This window comes from Ixodes scapularis, unplaced genomic scaffold, assembly GCF_016920785.2.
Source record: "Ixodes scapularis isolate PalLabHiFi unplaced genomic scaffold, ASM1692078v2 PGA_scaffold44__24_contigs__length_19508400, whole genome shotgun sequence".
Taxonomy (NCBI): Eukaryota; Metazoa; Arthropoda; class Arachnida; order Ixodida; family Ixodidae; genus Ixodes; species Ixodes scapularis.
The window spans coordinates 7,570,130-7,589,991 of NW_024609873.1; the positions used below are offsets into that span (position 1 = coordinate 7,570,130).

At 48.9% G+C, this 19,862-nt stretch overlaps 1 protein-coding gene across 1 annotated transcript in view; it reads left to right on the forward strand.

Annotated features, from left to right (window-relative positions):
- LOC8024836 overlaps positions 1–18,335 on the forward strand; it is a 59,341-nt gene extending 41,006 nt beyond the window's left edge. Inside the window, exons 5-8 of the mRNA XM_029992950.4 lie at positions 7,737–7,961; positions 9,664–9,813; positions 14,959–15,271; positions 17,180–18,335. Coding sequence (XP_029848810.4) covers positions 7,737–7,961; positions 9,664–9,813; positions 14,959–15,271; positions 17,180–18,335 — 1,844 coding nt within the window. The remainder of the gene's footprint in view (positions 1–7,736; positions 7,962–9,663; positions 9,814–14,958; positions 15,272–17,179) is intronic.
- The last annotated feature ends 1,527 nt before the right edge of the window (positions 18,336–19,862 follow it).

Sequence of the window (19,862 nt, forward strand, 5' to 3'; positions counted from 1 at the left end):
ACTGCATGTGCGCGAGTGCTATTGAGTTTGTCAGCGGTATCGACAGAGGCCGCCCCCTAACGCCCATACCCCACCCATCGGTTAATCCTATAAAGGCGCCTCTCTCTCTCTCCCTCTTTGCTTACCGCACGCGTCCCTCTATTTGAGTTTCGCGGGGGCCCGTGTCTTTTTTAGATTCATGCGTTGCGCCCAGGGCCTCGCAAAAATTTAACGGGCAAACACGCGCGGAGGAAACTATGTATAACTCTACGGCAGGCTCGATATAATGAAAGAACTCGACGAGGACTAGAAAAGATAGCCGGAAGTAAGGCAGATATAAATAAAAACGTATCCAATTAACATCGGCCAACAAAAATGATCGTCGAAGCGGGGAGGGTGAACGAACGAACGGAGCCTAACTTGTATATGCTGGTCGCTCCCTACCTTCCCTTTTACGGAACATCTTTTTTTTTTTATTTGTTTTACAGTTCTGATTTTTCCCGACTTTATTTCCCCAACTTCCCAAAGTCTTTTCTGGGGAAAGGGGACAGGGAATTTTATCTTTCTTTTATATATATACTTTTTTGTTTATTATCTTACGTGTTGCTTTTATGTTTAGCTGTTGTTCAGGTTCGGCTCGGAGAACGGTGGGGCTACTCCTTCTCGTGTATATGTGTACTTCGTCCGTTTAGCCCGATGGAAAACGCCGGAACTGGAAGGGGAGGGGAGGGGGGGGGGGGGGGGGATACCTAAGCAAAAGCGGATGACAGTCTCTTTTTTTTTAATGTGGTTATTTTGTTTTTATGGGTTAGGCGTAATTTTATAGCGAGGTAGCTATACTCCGTTTCGCCCGAAGTCCGACCGCATGCAGCCCACCACACAATCCCATGGAGCCGATCGAGGAGAGTGCATTGTCACGGTCGTCTCTGTTCGTTTGCTGTCAGCGATTAAACCGGTCGCGTACAGTGAATGCGTTGCGATCCTTTTTTCGTGCGTGATTCATTTAGTTGGTGATAGCACGCCTCACGAAAATAGCTAGCTCCGTGACCATGCACTTTTTGGCGCTCCCCGATTGGCGGCGTATGACGTACCGTACTAACCCGGGCTATTATTTGCTTTCTGATTGGCCGGTAGAGGTGCTCGAAATTTCTTGCTGGCAATGAATTTCGACGGTTGAAACACAACCATGGTGTATGGTCGGTTTCCGGCCAGCTGTACCTCCGCGACTTTGACCGAGGTCGTATTCTACTCGAGGCATTAATTAATCCTGGAGACATTTTTTCAACGGTATCTACAAATCATATTTAGTTTAGAACAGTTGCCAGCAATCTTATGCGGTTTTTCTGCAACGCCACCGGCGTCGCAGAAAAGCCGCGAAAATTCTGATTGGTCGATAGGGTCACGACGTCACAGTCACGTGACCTCGCGCGGTAAATTCAAACAACGCTCACGGGGAACGTGACGTCACGCGTGGAATCAAAGTGAATAAAACGTGACATGGTAATTCGAATTAAAGGTCGCCGCATGTCTCACGTCATTTCCTTTCGTAAAGTAATTAATTTGCCGTACAGGACAGATTTGAAGGAATGTAGGTGTAGACGGGATTTGAACTCGCGACGCCTAAGTTACGAGCCTCACAAGCCACCGACATAGCCACGTAGACACGTTTGCGCGGCTCGAAAACGAGCTGGGGTTTATATGTGTGGGCGAGGCTTATGCGTCCTCCTGTAATTTTTGGTTCAACATAATTAAATAAAACGGCGCAAAAAGGTACAAAAGTAAGTGACAAACCGGGTACATTTTGGTCTTCAAATGAATGTGTGGTAAAGTACACTAAGAAACTTTTTTTCCAGTTTGCCGAAAAAAAATTGTTAGTAACACGTGTTACAAGAAATTATTCTGTATTTAACAAATAAAAAAAAATGTCCGGAGAATACGGTAAAAGAAAGAATCATCGATGAAATAGTTCAAGAGCTCTGAAAAGATGTGTTACTTATAAATGTAATTTTGTCTGGAGAATAACTGTCTGATATCGTATCATTTAGTATGACCTGACATGACAAGCGCAATTAATCATGTTCAGTTTTCACAAAAAAAAAAAAGAAGCTCGTTTGCATTTGTCAGGCTGAAGTCACTAGGTCCAATGATTGCAGTCTTGGCAGCAAAGCGTGCAGCTCCTGGGCTGTCACCGCAGTTCCATTTTTGAACACGGCTATGGACCGGAAATCTTTCGGCTAATTGAGACGAATGTTCGAAATATTTCCACGTGAGAAGAATCGCAGCATATTTTCGACACGCGTATTAACTGCAGGCACTTAAAAAGTGTTTCTTTTACGCGCAAGTTCATCGTTTCTTTAAACTCTGACGTTCCAACCGCTACCGCCTCCTTTCTCCCCAACACGCCTCGAAGGAAAACAGCTCCTCCCGGTGGCAGTTAAGAGAAGGGCCCCAGAAAAGCTGGAGAGAGAAAATTAGTGGGTTGCAGCAGGAACACACCATACCGGCGATGAGTCATGGCTCGCGTTGCAGCAGAACACGCGGCTCAACTGTTCCGGCCCCTCTCTTCCCTCCCCGCCGCTGACGCCCACTCCTCCCCCGCTCCTTTTTAAAAGCATCCCTCGCTTCCCCACACTCTCTTTTCCCCCGTAAGCTGCCAGTGGGTGCGGAAGCTATGCGTGCTCCGTGGACCAGTCGCCCGCTTCTCTTTCCCCACGTGATGACGGTTCCACCCGTACCCGCGCACACACAGTTGATGCAAGGAGGGAGGCGAGCTGCCGCACTGTCAGCCCGAAGGCGAGCGGAGTATCTTGCTCCCCTTCCCGGCCCCTGCTTCCCTTTCTGATGGCTTCTCCCACTGATTCCATTTGCCAGGTCCTCGACTGCTACCGCCCCCTCCTCGCAGCCCCGCATCGCGTCACATAGCCCTCCTCTTCGAGATTTGCTATCCGCTCGACTCGCTGGGATTACCTCGAGCCGCTCTTAAAACTTACCAGGCTTTTTCTTTTTGTGTGTGTGTGTGTGTGTGTGTGGGTTTTGTTCGGGTGCCTTTGTTGTCGTTTTCTCATTTGTGCTTGCTCGCTCGCGTATAAGGCTGTTGCGTGCTCGTGCGCGTGCAGCGTGTCGATGAATAAAATGCGCGCGTGCACACTCAAGCGCGCGCGTGCGTGCGCGTCCCTATTTTGCGAATGTGTGCGCTTCCCGAGCGCGAATTCTTGTAGCTTGTTAGGCGGGCGTGTAAGCTCGGCTATGGTTCCTCCGCAAACATAGAATGAATTTGCGCAACCCGACCGTGCTTTATTTCGATATTGTTCGGTTCGACGCGTGAGCGTAAGAATGAAAAGGAAACCCGATAATATCCCAGTAAGCCGCTTGTTCGATTGGGCGTATTGTGTTCATGGTAGGTAGACGGATAACCTTGTTCTGTTTGATGCTAGACTTAGCGTACGACCTGTCTTATTGTATTGATCTGCGTTACAATCGGTACGGAGTAGCCGGCAGTTTGAAGTCGGTGCCAACATCTCTATCGGCATTCCCGTATTACAGAGGACGAAAAGAAGTTCTCTGCTCGCGGGAGCAAGAGAGTGGAGCTGATGGAGAAGGACGAGGAAGGCACGAGAACCTAAAGAACGGAAAAGCGGAGAATGAAATGAAATCTGTACTTTTCCTGTTCCTAACGCCGGGCGCGGTCTCCCAGGGTGTAAAGATTCCCTAGCATAGAAGTATAGTTCCGCGTCGACCAAGCGTTTAGTAAGGCGATCCGCTGAACCTGACGGAGGCAATGGACGTCGGACTAACTTCAGATAGTCTCGAACCAAAGTTAAAATATGGCTATTCCTCGTTTCTTTGTCTCAAGTATATAGTCAGGATCGTTATACGTTTGATTCCGCGTTTATTTTCCTTAAAAAAAAAAAAATAGGAACTTTTTTTTTTCGCGCCGGGGGGGGGGGGGGGGGGGGGGGGGTTCCAGATTTCGGTGTCAGGGAAAGAAAATGTCAGCGTTTATCCTGGCTTATGTTGAAAAAAAATTAAAGGAAGATCCATGTCCTTAGGGAAGAGTTAGCATGACCCTTGGGAAACGCCAACACTGACCCCTTCACTTTTCTCCTTTGGCTTTTTCTTTCGCTTCCTCTATTTTAGCTGCCTCTTTTTGGCTTTGCTACGGGGTCAGTGTTAGCATTTCCCAAAGGGGGGATTTGTGTAGCGTCTCCCAAGGGTCATGCTAATGCATTTTTCAAAAATCCGCGAATAAATCTTCCTTTATTTTTTTTTTTTTGGCGTCTACTTTTATCGGCGCTAGTAGTTGGTTCACGGTCCGTTTTGTAGCACAAAGCAAGGCATACGAGCTCTGCACACCTGTGAGTTCAGACTCTCATTCCAGCATCCGCGCGCGCACTGCCTCCCGCCCCGTGGCGTCGCCTTTCTTTCGCCTTTGTCCTTCACTACTCTCCTCCTCTCTACGCGGCGCGCTTCCCTTTCCACTGTTTTATCAACAGACAGACGCCATCAGCCTTTCCCTGTCATGTGCGTACTAATGCTGACGCATTAAGAAGACGTGAGATTTGCCAATTTCCAGGGAGCAGGCGTTCCTGTAACCCAAATTACTTGAAAAAAAGAACATTCCGGTACCGATAAGGTAACTAAACGAGATAACGACGGGTATGATTCCCGAAGCTGCCTGGTCAATCGCCCTCTTCTGCGGGTACGAGGCTACTGGCAAGTGGTAAAATTCGATCAGGGAGCCTCCGTCAATCGTCCTGTGGAAACGGCACCTTTTATCAGTCCTAAGGCGGGAAGAAATGCATGACCTACTGATGGCCAGCGCGCAGCAATAACTTCGGCGATTTTTTTAAGAGTGGTTCGTCTGTCGGCGATGAATTGCGCGAAGAAAGAGGCTTTGCGTTGAGAAGATATCAGCGTTCACGCACATTGCGAGTTGCGAGCGGTGAACATTTTCACTATGCACTCCTTCAGCTACACGGCGATCTGAATCGACCGCGCTAGGTCCCGGAAAGAATTGTCGAGGTGAACACCACGCGATTTCACGTCTCACTGAAGTTCGCGAACACCACGTCGCCCTAGCTGCGCCAGTCCAGGTAACCACCATGTTGAAACTGGTAATCTCGCCGGGCCCGGGATCTCTCGAGAGGTTCTCTTAAAGCCCGCTAGCCAGCAATGCAAAATCCCAAACGTCGCGTGTCTACGCAGTACGCTAACCCTTCTATTGCGCTCTGCATACTCCTGACCCGCCATTTTTTTTTTTTTTTTTTGCTTAGGTTGTAAACTTTTTCGCTAATGCTTGAACTTTTTTTTTAATGCGAAAGCATTATTTTTTATGGAGCGAAGCTGGCATTTTCTATAACCGTCTGTAGCAAGGAAACGGAAGTTAAATTCCCATTGGCCAAAAGCGCAACAACGCAGATGCATCGTCACGCAACCCGATGTGAAGGCGGCAAGGTTCATCGCGCCTGCGCTGTGGGGGAACGTGATGTCACCGACGGAGCGCCGTGTGCAAAAAGAAAGACGTGGCGCGCTGCCTGCTTGTAGGAATGCTTACACATTGCTATTCGTAGGCAGTCTTACGTGTTCTTATTTTTTATATAAAACCGGTCTTGGGTATTACTTTTAAGATTGACCGGTATATACACCGAAAGTACGGAACCCTAGAACTTATCAGTCGCTAGTATAGAGCGAGTCATCCCTCTGAAGTTACGCCATGCACTCCGGCGGCGTTACTATCGGCGCAGACGCGTCACCTCTGCTGGATGTGGTACGTGCGCACGCGCAGTGCCCACGCCCGGAGGTGTGGCCGAACGCGAGCTCGTCTGTCTACAGCGTGTCGGTGCACACCCACGAGCACCACGCATTCGCGTAGCCCTCCGAACAAAGTGCCGCCTGGTATGTGGATAGTCCATTCATCGCGACACGGAGACTTTTTGAAAACAAACCATAAGTACTTTCGATCCCTCCGAGGAAGCGCAAGGAGCTTCCGAACGCGGCTCGTTCTGACAGTTTCAGACGGAAACACCGAAGTATTCTCTTTTGAACATAGCCGAACGTCAGTTGCCTAGGTCGACGGGTGCCTCGAGCCGTACAGACACACTGCTCAGTCATCGCACAAGGGACGCGGCGTTCGCTGGAGACGCGACGGCAGAAACACGCCTGCTCACGCCTCAAGCGCCCGTTTGCTTCATACAAACGTGAACTTCGAACACTTCTGCAGACAGTCTTTGTACGACCAATCTGACATACAAGCAAGAATCACGCTTCGGTCAGTGTCTGCAGTTCGTCTTTTATACCGAGGGAGCGAATGAATTTACGATATATACTATCTCCAGAACAAAAATGTTGAAAACAATTAATGTGGCGGTTGGAATTGATGCGTTCTTATTTCTCTGTACCATAAACAAGTGCATTGATCATCACTTTCACACTGTGTAAAAAAAAACATATTAAAGCCACGGTTCTATTGCTAATAGATCGTACACAGACAGACTGTACACACTGTCTGAGACCTTCCTCGTATGACGCTCACATTGGTCACACAAAAACTGTCTGTATTCATGTTCGCACGAATAAGCTAACATGCTTTGAAGAGACTCGGGGAAGTGTCCGCACGTAAACCTGTCACCATGTCTTCGGCCAACATCGTGTTTCTTTTACGACGTTCGAACGAGTCTGACTGCGTCTCGAGGCTCCTATAGCAAGAAACCTGTCTTTCGGAGACATATCGGGATTCTGCAATTCGGCGAATGTCCCCGCACCCTTCGCAGCAGCAGCCGCAGCCGCGCTGTGGGGGCGCCAACTTTTGAACTCGACTCGTTGCACCCCTCCCCCTTCTTTGCGTGGGAGAGGGGGGGGCGGCCATCTTGGAGCTGTGCAGTCGGCTGCTTCCGCGAGGCAACGATGAGTCATCGCATCGTCTGCTAGATAGCGCACCACCGCCTCCGCTTCCGAGCTCTGATGCAAGGCGGACTTGCTCTCTCGCTCCAACGCTCTCGCCAAAGGGATTTTTTCTCTCTCTTTCTTTCTTTCTCTCTCATTCTCCTTCTTATCCCGCTTTGTTCCCGCGGACGCCGCGAGATTCGGGCTCCCATTCATCCCTCCCGGGGGTATTCTTTGTTTCCTTCTCGATCCTTTCACTTTAAAATGTTAATTTTATTTTAGATATATTAATTCGTCCACTTGGAGGCTTTTACAGAAAGGCTTTGGCGAAACACAAGTTAGACTTTACACCAAGTTTAACTCAAATTAAAACAATGCTAGCTTTTTGTGTGTTTTTTCTTTGGTAATCCTTCCCCGATGTATGCTAGTTTAGGAACACGCCTTCGGCGGTTCGAGAAATTGGCTTTGTTAAGAAATATGTCGCGTCACAAATATGTTACGGAGACGTGACATATTTTTTCTGAACAAAGCCAATTTCTCAAACAGCCAAAAACGTGTTCCCGCAAAAAAAAACAAAAAAAAAACACTGCTTTGTAAAAATGGCGTTTTTTGATGATGCTCAGCAAGTTTCTAAATAGAACTATGCGTTTATTCTCGCTAATTAAGCTAATTACAAATTTTTGTTTATTAACCGATATTTTGTGACAATTCAGCCACTGCATTATATTCCCCTGACTGTACAACTAACCTGCTCAGACAGCATTTGTGAAACTTCCACGACTCTTTTAAAAACTGACCGTAAAACCTAAAAACACACCCTGTATATTATACGGCACCCAATCGTGCGTTCCTAAAAAAAACATCCTCCATCGCAGACACGGAGCAGTGGGAGCTTCTGAGTGGCGGTGGCGCTGCCGTTGTCGGAGGGAGCGGCAACAATGGGGGAAACAATGGCGGCTGGACCGACGGCTCGGCGGCGGCCGAACTGGGTCCCGCCCCGAGGCACAGCCACACGTGCGTCGTCCACCAGGGAGCCATGTGGATCTACGGAGGACTAGCCGACCTCCAGGAGAGGTCCGATTTCTGGAGCTACCACTTCGGTGAGAGACATGAGATGAGAAACGGATATCCTGTCGAAAAGAATCGTCTGAAAGTTATCTGATGCTCCATTAAGCAGATGGTCTGATGTATGTTGGGTGAACGCACGATCAAGAAAGTATGTTGGTCCGACAGACAGATAGCCGAATAAACCGTCAAGGAGGTGCGATGGACCATCAAGATAGTCGAATTAACCATCAAGGAAGTCCGATGAACATTCATGGAAGTCTGATGATGGGCCATCAGGAAAGTCTGATGGGCCATCAGAAAGGTCTGATGGGCCATTAATGAGGTCTGATTGGCCATTAACGAAATCTGATGGGCCATTGACGAAGTCTGATGGGCCATCGAGGGAGTCAGATGAGCCATTCATCAAGGGAGTCTGATGATGTGCCATGCATCCAGGCCACCCTCGAAGTCTGAAGTGCAATTAAGAAAGTCTGATAGACCATGAGGAAAGTTTTATGAGCCCATTAAGGAAGTCTGTTGGGCCATCGAGAGAGTCTGATGGGCCGCCGAGCTAGTGTGATGAGCCATCGAGGGAGTCAGTGAACGTTCAAGGAAGTTTGTGGGGCCATTATGAAGGCCCGATGGGCCATCCAGGAGGTCTGATGGACCGTTACGGGCGCAATACATTTTGTTTTGTCTTTTGATTAGGATACATTCTAGATTCTTTTATGGGTTAGTCCATTGGAGCTAAACAAGCGACCAACATTGCTAGTAGACACAAACGTCTCTTTGCTACAAGCATGCTAGTTTGTAATCAATTCTAAACGCTCGAAAAAAAATTTTGTTTTTGTTTATCGCGAGAGGTTTAGCGTTTACTTTCCTGGTATCACGACGCCTTTTGAAAAATCTATTATATGTACTTGGTACAAGAAGGTTTGTAGGAGCATTTCAGCTGGTACGTACACGCACACGCTCCTCGCGTGTTGTTTTGCTTAGGGCTTAGAGACGTGTTTTCACACGTGTCTTGGGCCTGCTTGCTGCTTGCAACAGTAAAATTAAAGTATCCTAATTTTTGTATCATTTTTTTTCAGACTAAATTTTTCTGACCCTCTAACGTGTTTATTTAGAAATGCTGTGGACTTCACGATGCGTGATTGGGCTAACGTAAGCTCGAAGATGTTCGCCTGAATCGTTTGGTACATGAGAAAGTGAAAGAATAAACTGACCAGTCCAATCGTGGTTTCCGTGAGACGCTGCATCGACGCGTACAGCGTCGGAAACGTGCAGGGGCGCAGTGAATGCGGCTCTCTTATAGTAGTAGGGGCAACGATCGGAAATAACGTGCGTATAACTGCTCAGGAAAATTCACCCGTTCTTAATGCTCTTGGGATTTGTGTCGCGTCGCCTTTGCCGTACCGTGCTCTCGTCAGCGTGACGTAACGCCGCATGGCATCATGTAACACCGTGGCGTCTCGGGGTCGTCACGGTTCCCAGATTTTCGTACCTATCGCTAATACGTTCCACTTGCGGTACATCTGGGCGGTAGATCAATATAGAGCTCTAGGGAACCGTTTTTGCCCATCCCATACGGTACGATGGGCCCTCCGGTACGCACTACGCATGCGCTACCGCAGACGACTTGCGTATGCGCAGTTCGTACCGGAGGGCTTATCGTACCGTATCGGATGGGCAAAAACGGTTCCCTAAAAGTCTCTAATGGAGCGCCTTTTTTTCCGGTCTGTCGCTGACGTGCAGAGACTGGTCGTTGGAGTCGCGTCCGTCCCTCGAAGGGCGGCCCCGGCGAGTTGCACGGCCACGCGGCCGTCCAAGCGCAGGGCTGCATGTACCTCTTCGGAGGGGAGCACCAGGGCACGGCCAACAACGACCTCTGGAGGTTCCACTTCGGTGAGTTCTTGAGCCACGTCCTCTGCTCCTCCGTGCACTGCTTGAAAGGGTGTCCGGACGACCTTACCGGGGCTTGCGTGTACTGGAACGCCCTTCAGGCAGACGCAAATAATTCGGGCAGTCAATCAATCGAGCTATCAATCAGTGAGTCAATCAGTCAATCAATCAGGCAGTGCAAATCAATCAGCCAGTCAATAAGTCAGTCCGCGAGTAAAGGCAATCAATCAGTTGGTCAATCAGTCATTCAATCAATTCATTCGTTTTATTTTGCCACAGAGTGTACAGTTATGGCGAGGGGGCTGGAAACATAGCTTCATGTTTGCAGTATGATGCATTATGTCAGCGGAGAGAAGCAAGGATGAGAGGCTTACTTGGCCACTTTTCTTAATATTTTAAACCATTCAGCATTCACGATGAAAACGCCGGAGCCACACCGGGATAATAAAAAAAGTAGACGAAAACAGGGCGCACCCCATGGGCGCACTCGCAACTAACATTAATTACCCCCCTCTTATATACTCGTGGCGAACCACAGTCACTTCTACATCCGATGTAGCCTCTTTCCCAAAAAAAACAACAAACAAAGAACGTACTTGTGCTCCGATAACGAGACGGATGTGTCACTACTACCATCTTTTTTTCTGTTATATTAAAGGCCTCGGGTAACTCCCTAGATATCCGATCGATATACATGGCCAACGTTCTTGTGTTACCAAATGACGATGTCATTCCACATGACATGGGAATTTCGTATACCACTCCTGTGGCGCATTTTGTGGATCTGTTACCGATGCTTCGTATCACACGGATCTGTAGCCTTACGGGGATCGTTGATTTTGCGGGATAGTCGCGTTAGCTTATTTGACGCGGGAAAAACAACAAATACATGGTACCGGTCAACTACCTTTTTTTTTAGATTGTGGGTTACTGAGTGGGCGTATGGGATGACTCAACACCTCGTAGATAACAAAGCCGTAGTGCTGTTAGAGATGTCGTCATCAGCGAAGGGCAATGCTGGGCACAGATTGGACGCGACGATTGCGTCTACCTTCGGCTCAAACTTGGCTCGAAGCCGCGGCGCTCACGCAGCGCACGTTTCCGACCTGTGTTCAGTGTTGGCCCTCGCTGATGACGCAGAAACGGCAGCACTACGGCCTTGTCTTCAAGGTGGTGTTGAATGACCACCTTCACAAGGTGGCCTCCGTGTGCCTTTATTTTTTTTTTTTTTTTTTTAAGGCGAAAGCTTTATATGGTTTCATTACGCGAAAAGGCGGCGTCGGCGTTGTCCCTGAAAGATGGCCATAAAAACACGTCATCAAGCACGCGCCGCTCAAGGTCAAAGCGGACGCGCCTCAGAAATAAAACGCAAAGAAAATCACAGCAACGCAGATGCTTCGTCACGGAAGCCGTGAGGCCGGCGGAGACGCCGCGACGTGGCGCGCTGCTTGTAGAAATTCGCTGCGCGCGTATAGGAACGCTTCCGCATTCCTACGCGTAAGCAGTCCTAAGTGCCTTTTGCGTTTTTTTTTAGTCTGTCCACCACTTTCGCCAGACTCTTCTGAGGGTAGCCCGCTTTCTGCAACCGCGCTACCTGTTTCGTGAAGCTCTCTTCAGCGCTATGTGCACACGACTTTCTAAGCGACGCCTATGCATATTCGAGTTGATATCTTACCAGGGGTGTGTTGGCTTGCTGTCTTATTTCGGGTGAAGCGAATTTTAGGTTGCGTTTTACAAACCAAAGCGTGCGGTTAATCTTCAAAGCCACTCCTTTAACTGGCCGACGTTTCAACGATAGGGCACGAGAACATAGTCTTTTTGTGCGCTACAACGCGAGGGGATATCTTGCTGACCCCTGCAGTCTATGCACTGGCTGTAAGCCTCTTTTGGCTGCAACAAAGATTTAAAAAAAAAAAAGGCAAAAGATAAACCGAGAGAGAGAGATCATAGAGCCGTTTTACATCAAAAGGAAAGGTGACAATAGCGTTAATATGCCTTCTCTTTTTCTGTTCCAAAAAAAAAAAAGTAACTTTTCTAGATAGTTTCATGTGAGAGTGGTGATTGGTTGTATTGCAGGTGTGGCAAAAGATTTTGTGTATATAAATGGCGATGTTTTGCTAATAAAAACAGTTGTGAGTTAGCGCCCGTCGTGTCGTCTTTGTGCCTGTATTGTCCTTGTTTTGTTTGCGGTTTCTAAACCTTTTAAATAATTTAACGTGACTGCTCCGTATGAGGTCGCTTGTGAGGTAATGTCCTAAATACGTATACGATCTACAGTGACCAATGTTAATGCTGCCAAGATGGTTAGAAAAGATTAGTAAACACTTACGCAACCCGTAAGGTGAAACATAGCGACAGCTTAGGTGTGCGTTAAATAAGAAGGCCGCAGATTGGACGCAACTACGGCGTCAGCGTCCGGCTAGGAGTCGTTCCAATCACCGATAACACGACTCCAAGTCGAATGCCTGACGCCGTGGTCGTGTCCAATCTGTGGCCTACGGTGGCCCTCGATCTTTAGTGACGCAGCAAAATTCGGCACTTGGGCTTTCTTATTTAGGAAGGAGTTGGCGCAATGCCTCCGAGATAACGAGGCCCGAATTTTCCACGTCACCTGAAGAGGCAAACCCGGATCGGACACGATGTCAGTTCTCGGCTGAGATTCGTCTCCAGTCAGTGCGAACACGGGTCTCGGCCGAATGCTGACACGGCGCTCGCGTCCTATCAGCGCCCCGCGTTTCCCTCTTTAGGCGACGCTAAAATTCGGCACAAAGTCCTCGAGATGCATAGAAGGTGTTGAGGAGGCGGAGCGTAAGCGGCGTGCTAACACCGAGCTCGTTGGGTCACGCTGTCCCCCCTCTCACGGTGCGACCAGCCAACAGCACCTGCACTTCGTTTGTCTAAAATCAGGCAGCCTGAAAAGCGCACCGTTCGTCACGTGTCTGTACGTGTTCTAGTGTCGCTGATGAACCAAACAGAAAAGGCTTATGTCACATTCATTTGGGGCGCACGCAGCACCGAGAAAATGCTGCCCCCAAGGCCGCGCCACCGCGCGGGTGCAGCGTATGATGCACTACCAAGTGAACAGGAAGCATTCCGCCGTGCAACGCGCTTGGCGCGGAGACTTCAAGGGCAAAACATAAACGGGTGGACCATTGAACAAAATCCGCCGCGAGTGGGGCGGCGGCGCGTGCCATCTAGTGAGAGTCTCCCGAGCCGCCATGTTTACCGAGACGAGGAAGGGTGTGTACTTGGGCTAGTTGGTTATTCATGAATAGGAGGTAAAAGCGCTAAAAAACGACGGACAAGTTGAAGAATGACGAACACCACAGAGCGCTAACTTGCAACTGAAGTTTATTACTGAAAAACACGTACACATATATACACCGTGACATCAAAAAGACAAGTGGTAATAATGCCGCTTCATCTATCTAAGGTTAATCTATGAATTGTTTACTCTTTCGAATGATTTTCGAAAATGTTTGATAATTTTAAAACTAGTGCTTCGGGGCTCACTTTCACTAGTGAAAATCCCGTAGCGGGTACCTTACAGTTTCTAGATCTTAAGCTTTTACTACAGCCTTCGCATGTCTGTTGGTTTTATTGCCCAAGGGCAAAGAAAGGAGTGTTACCCTTTGATTCAAGTCACTCAAAGGTAATCAAGAGGGGCATTGCCTCGACGTGCTTAAGGTCATCTTTACAGAAGTCCTGCCCACATAAGCTAGCAGTTAGCTTTATGCTTCAGGTGACGAAACTGGAGGAGGGGGGTTTTCCACCTCCGCTCCTTGCGGGGGTGGCGGAAGGCTTACTAAAGAAACTTCGGGGGGGAGGGGAATGTGGCGTGAGGGACAAGCCAAAGTCTAGACCAGCGGTGATACCTTATGTGCATAAGGTGAGCCATAGAATAAAGAAAGTGGGGGAAAAGCATGGGGTCCCTGTACTCTTATCAGCCCCTCAAAAATTGAGTAAGCTATGTGGAAGGGTGGCACGTGGTGATGAGCGCGTAGGCGTATGCCATAAGAATCATAAAACAAGATACGTAGAGTGTAAGGAACAAGTGGTGTATAAAATTCCTTTATCATGCGGAAAGGTGTACATCGGGCAATCGGGTCGGTGCATAAACGACAGACTCAGGGAACATGCCCTGTCAGTTAGATCATCACCCTCGGGCAATCTGGCTGTACACTGTAACAGATGTGGGTGTGTCCCACGGCTTGACAACACCGTTATCTTAACTCGGAATAGAGACAAAAAAACGAGAGAGATATCGGAGGCGTTTTTTATTTTGAAGTACGATCAGGGCAAGTGTGTCAGCGCTCCCTCAGTAAACCTGTATAGCTCTGAGGTGGCATATTTGAAATCATTCGAAAGAGTAAACAATTCATAGATTAACCTTAGATAGATGAAGCGGCATTATTACCACTTGTCTTTTTGATGTCACGGTGTATATATGTGTACGTGTTTTTCAGTAATAAACTTCAGTTGCAAGTTAGCGCTCTGTGGTGTTCGTCATTCTTCAACTTGTCCGTCGTTTTTTAGCGCTTTTACCTCCTATTCGAGACGAGGAAGACGAAGCGAGGGAAAGAAGGGGCCGAAGGAGGCGGAGGGCGGTAGCTCAAGGCCGCACCGGGCCGCAGTGCGTGAAGCTGCATGGTCTCCTTTCGACGGTGCAGCTGGTGCAGCAACGCGCCGGTGTCGTGCGCCGCACCAAGTCCCAAATGAACGTAGTGCAGCCGCACCGACACGACCATCTGAACGCGACGCGTCCGTCGGTGCAGTGCGGTGCGGTGTGGTGCGCCCCAATTGAATGTGACAACTCGAGCTCTTGGCGCTGCATGATTACGCCTGGTAGCGTCGTGGAGAGTGGAGAGGATAACGCCGGTAGCATCCTGACACCGTCCAAGTGAGATCGAGTGCACGAAGACGCGGACGAAGTTCCCATCTAAAGCTTTAAAGGCCGAGGATCACACTCGAGATTCTGCGAGGCAGAAGATCTTCCTCAGCATGAGGGAGGAGGAGACAGGCAACGGTGCACACTGTAGAAGGGGGAGAGGAAGAAGCGAGGGGAAATCGCGAACTGGTCGTCGGTCTTTAACATTAGACTGAGTCTACCCAGGCGTCGCGTATATGTAAGCCACCCTCCCCGTGCAGCGAGCGAGACCTGGGAGAAGGTGGTGGTGGAGGGCAACGCGCCGACTCCCCGCTGCCGCCACGTGGCCCTGGTGAACCCGACCATGCCCACCTGGGCGGACCGGGTGCGGCCGTCGGCGGCCGACGTGGACGCGGACGGGCTTTGGTCGGCGTCCCAGACGGCGTCGGCGGGCGACGGGCATCCCCGCAGGGCCTCGTTCCGCTTCAAGGTGCACCCGGTGTCCAGGCTGTGCAGCAAGCGGACCGGCTCACAGGACGAGGACGAAGACCGCTACGCGTACGGCGCCCAGCTCGCCTCGCAGGTCAACCTCAGGTACGCGCCCTTGGAAAGGGACCTTTAAAGGGGCACTCAAGCCATGTTTGGAAAAGGTCGTTTTTTGATATTATATTGTTTAAAAGGTGTTAGTTCCCACATATACCAAGACCTATATTAGGAAACCGCCTGTTCATCTCAGGGCAAGAGAAAAGCATATGGACTCTTTTTTCTCGCGGACTACGCTGTGTGGACCAATGAAAGTTGACTAACGTAGAAGTTTGGGCTAGTTGGTATTTCTAATCACTTCACACTTGTCTTTGTCAAGTGTGAAGTGATTCGGAAAAATAAAGACAAACTCACTCGAGAAATCATTGAGGCGCGGGAAATTTGAAAATTGGGGGAAAACTGTGGTCAGCACTCCTTCAGTATGTTTATCCGAAAAGGAATGTTGCTTTCTAGACACACAGTGACAGCGCATAACGGTGGCTAAGGAGCACGTGGCGACCATTACATGTATTTTATCTTTATTTGTTTGTCATGACATTACAGTATTTATACTTGATGTTAGCACGAAAAAACTTTAGTTGTAAGTCAGCGCCTTGTTCGTCTACCTTCTTGTGCTTGTCCGTGTCTTGCGCTGTTTTAATTTTTAACCAATGAAAGCCCTACAATACACGCAGATTCCGAATGATTTTACTATAACTCGTTTCGAAGAGAGTGTGATAGGTACACATTCGGATAAACCTCCTCTTTTTCTCCCCGGGCGAAGCCATCGCTTGCAACTCTCCGACAAGAGCCCTTCATCGACCGCTTCATTCGGAAGAAAATTCTTCCCAAAAAAGGGCGTGTCGCGATCAATTTGAACACGTTTTTAACGAGGAAATAAGCTACGCACGATTATAATTTCAGGTTTGTTTGGATGCTTAGAGCGCCTAGATTAAGTTGTCACCACAAAAATACAAAAACAAAAACGATCTTGGAATCAACTTCAGTGCCCCTTTAACTCCGGAAAAATATTCCTTTAAATGGCTGGATGAGACACCCTCAAAATAGAAGCACGCTTTGGAATCGCTTTAACTCAAAATGAGTCTCACTATGTAGCCATTGCTATAAAATTTGTTTTATGTGGGTGTGGAAAGTGTATTATGTTACGTACTTGTCCTATGCTGGCACATAAAATATTTATAAAAGTGCAATTTTTTTATTTCTTTTTTAAATAGCTTTGGGTTTTGCGTGGTCTTGGAAGCCCTTTCCCACATTCCCGTTTAGAAATCTGAGTTTTTTTGTTTTTAAGCATTTGTGCTTAATTAAAATTAAATGTCAGGAAAACGGTCAGAAAAAAAAATGTAATAAAGTGTAAACTGACTTGATACTGAAGTAATAAAACAAACTCCGGACAAGAGACGACGAACATAACTTTCATGAAACATACGTTCGTCATCCCTTGTCTCGAGTTTGTTTTATTATTTCTGTGTCAAGTCAACTTTACCAACATGCTCTACAGTTAAAAATAGAAAATCTCTCTCTTTCTTTATCTCTCTGAACTTAAAACGAACTGCGCTCGTTCTAAGTTCAGCGCTGTCTCTGTCCTTGTTTCTTTTTTTTTTCTTTTTTTTTTGGCACGCTGTATCACCAATTTGTAATAACGAACCAACTCACCCTCGTCACCATATTAGTAAATAGGCCGTTTGGCCAGAGCAGTACGACTGCGAACTTGGAGCGTTAAACGTGAATCACACGGCAGAGATGACACCGCCGCACATCGGTACAACGTTCATCCTGTTCGAAACAAACAGGGGCGGGATGATGGCTGCTGAAATTGCCTGGTGACACCGTTTACAACTTACAATGCCACGTTTTTGTGACATCACGATTTCCTCGCCCCAACCGCGATTCTGCAGCGCGTTAAGCCATTTTATTTTGTCCCTTTTGTGGCATTTTGAACCCGTCTACACGACCTCGCAGGTCCCTGAAGGAGAAGCTGTCCAGCAGCCGGCTGGTGCGCAGCATCTCGAGCGGCAACTACGGCGTGGGCATCGTGCGTCGGGACGAGCTCCAGAACCTCCTGGACGGGGGAGACTCGTCCGCGGGCGGAACGCCGAATCTCCAGCCGTCGACGGCCATCCAGAAGTCCCTCAGCTCGGACGCCGTCCTGGAGCCCTCGGACAGCGAGCCCTCGACGCCGCGTCACCAGCTCCACATCGCCGTGCGTCCGCTGTCCGAGATCCTGCCGCGGAACCGGGACGAAGACGTGGTGCCGGGACGGCTGAGCCCGCCGCCGCAGTCCGGGCGTTCACGGAGGATGACCAGCTCCCAGAGCCTGACGACCTTCTCGGCTCGCGGCCACAACGCCGTTGCCCCGGCCGTCCTCGGCGGCGGGAGCTGCTGCTGTTCCCCGACCACAGCGACGACGAGCCCGCAGGAGCATCAACACAGCCCGTGCGAGAACGACGTCAGTTCCATGAAGGCCCCCGCCACGGCCGATCGCAGCGACCTCCTCATCGACCTAGAGTCCCGCAGCTCCGCCAAGCTGCGGCAGGCCCGGCGTTCCACGAGCAGCTACACGTCCTTCTCGACCCTGTCGGACGGCACCGGCGGCAGCTGCCTCCAGACGCCCGTGGTGGAACTGTCCCACAGCGTGTCCCACTGCTCGGGCTACTACTCTTTTGCCGAGGACGACCCGGAGCTCCAGCGGGACATTGTCAACTTCCTCACGGGCAACGGCCCTCGCACTTCCAGGCCCGTGTCCCTGAACGCCGGCCGTTCTTCGGAGGACTCTGCCGTCCTGGAGATGAACACGTTTAGCGTGGCGGCGCAACCGGGCATTCAAGTGGTCAAGCAGAGGGCCAAGTCTTGGGACAGGGTGTCCCAGAGGGTCCCTTCGGGGTCTTCGACGGCGGTCGTGCTGCGCGGCTCGGGCCAGCCCAGGACCCACCTGATCCAGGCCATCAAGGAGGAGAGCTGCCACGGGACGCCCGTCCGGGTTAAGCTGTCCAGTCCCAGCAGGGCACGGCCGGAACAGCACCGCTGGAGGCTCTGCTTCTACGTGTTCGGCGGAAGTGAGCAAGGCGCGCCCGGGATGTACCGCCAGCCCATCTCCATCTGGCAGCTTTACATCTGAACCCTTTTCATATTAGCTTGTTAATTTTTTTAGTTGTCTTTAGTTTTTACTGATGTTTATCTTCATGGTGAAAGGTCGGTCGACTTGTAGTGTGAACCTTCCCTCCAAATTGGGTTCTACTAAGATTGAAATAGTTTATGCCGAGCAAATTCCCAGTAGGTGCAAGTAACTGGCCCAGTATCCAAATCCCCAAATTTCGCTGTCCTATTGCGTATTTTTTTTGTTCACGACTGCGCTTTGTGCGGTCTTCAGTTTTATGCGACAGTGACATTACTCTAAGTCAGGCAGTGTATACAGTTATGATGTGTACACTGCTCTAGGTTTCAATGCGCAGTGGATTTTCCGTAATTCGAACGCTTACCAATACTCTCTCGTGTCATCCGGAAGCTATTACTGTAGTAGATCCCTTTTATGTGGAGCGCGCGGTACGTCTGTTTTTTAAAGACCAGACTTGTCCCGCGTGAGTCGCTCTCCAACATGAGTCATATAAAATTGTTCCCGTCCGTGTCTGCTACTAAAATGCTCCAACTAAAATGTTAATTTTTTTTTTTTTTTTTTTATGATATGTTGAGAACAGTGAAAGTAAGGCATCCGAGAAAGAAATGTTTAGTTTCCGGAGGAAAGAAAATGCTGGAAACCCGATACTGGATATGAGTATTGAGGAGCGTTCGACGTACGGTTTTATTGGCCGCCCGCAGGTTGCGAAACCTTTATTTTTAATTATTACGAGATATTGAATAATGAGGGAATAGCCGATACGGTGATGGCAAAAAAAGCTACTAAAAATGATGACCGCCTTCCACGCAAAATATTTTTTGCAGGAGTCGTATCTCCGTTGAATCTTGTAATGTTTCGCTGGTCGTGCTTATTTTGTTTTTCTTTGTTTTGTGGCAGCTCCTTGCAAACGGCTTGCGTTGTTTGTTTTTGTGTGGATATATACACCCGCGACACTATCCAGTTTTACGCCGCATGATCTTCAGATGAAAGTTTTGTGTTTAGTTATTCCCCGAATCCTCGTCTGAGAGGTTGTTTCTTAAATTTTTCCTAGACGCCAATGAGTTCCCATGGACACGTGGTCAGCTCCCTCCTTTCAAGTGGGAGTTTGTGACCACACCCATACCGACCAGTGGAAGCTGCAAATGCCAATGGCGGCTGCATTTACGAGGCGGAAAGCGAAAGCATTCTCTCTTATTTTTCTTCTAGTAATGGGTGTGGGATGAAAGGTGCCGCAGTGTGCAAGGAGTCGCTATGAGCCGACCCTAATCAACGGGAAAACTTCCTGGCAGACTTAATTAATTCGTAAACATCGAGATGGTGCATTTCAGCTTCGGAATGATGCACTTCATGCTTTACAAGCGACAAATTGGAAGCCGTCAAATAATCTACGGCTGACTTCTTTTTTTTTTTTTCTTTTTTTGTTGTGTACCTAGACAAACACATTGGTCAACACTTGACAAAATCGTCGTACGTACAACGTACTACGGTCACATGGTTTATGCCACTGGATCACGTGCCATCACGTGGTTT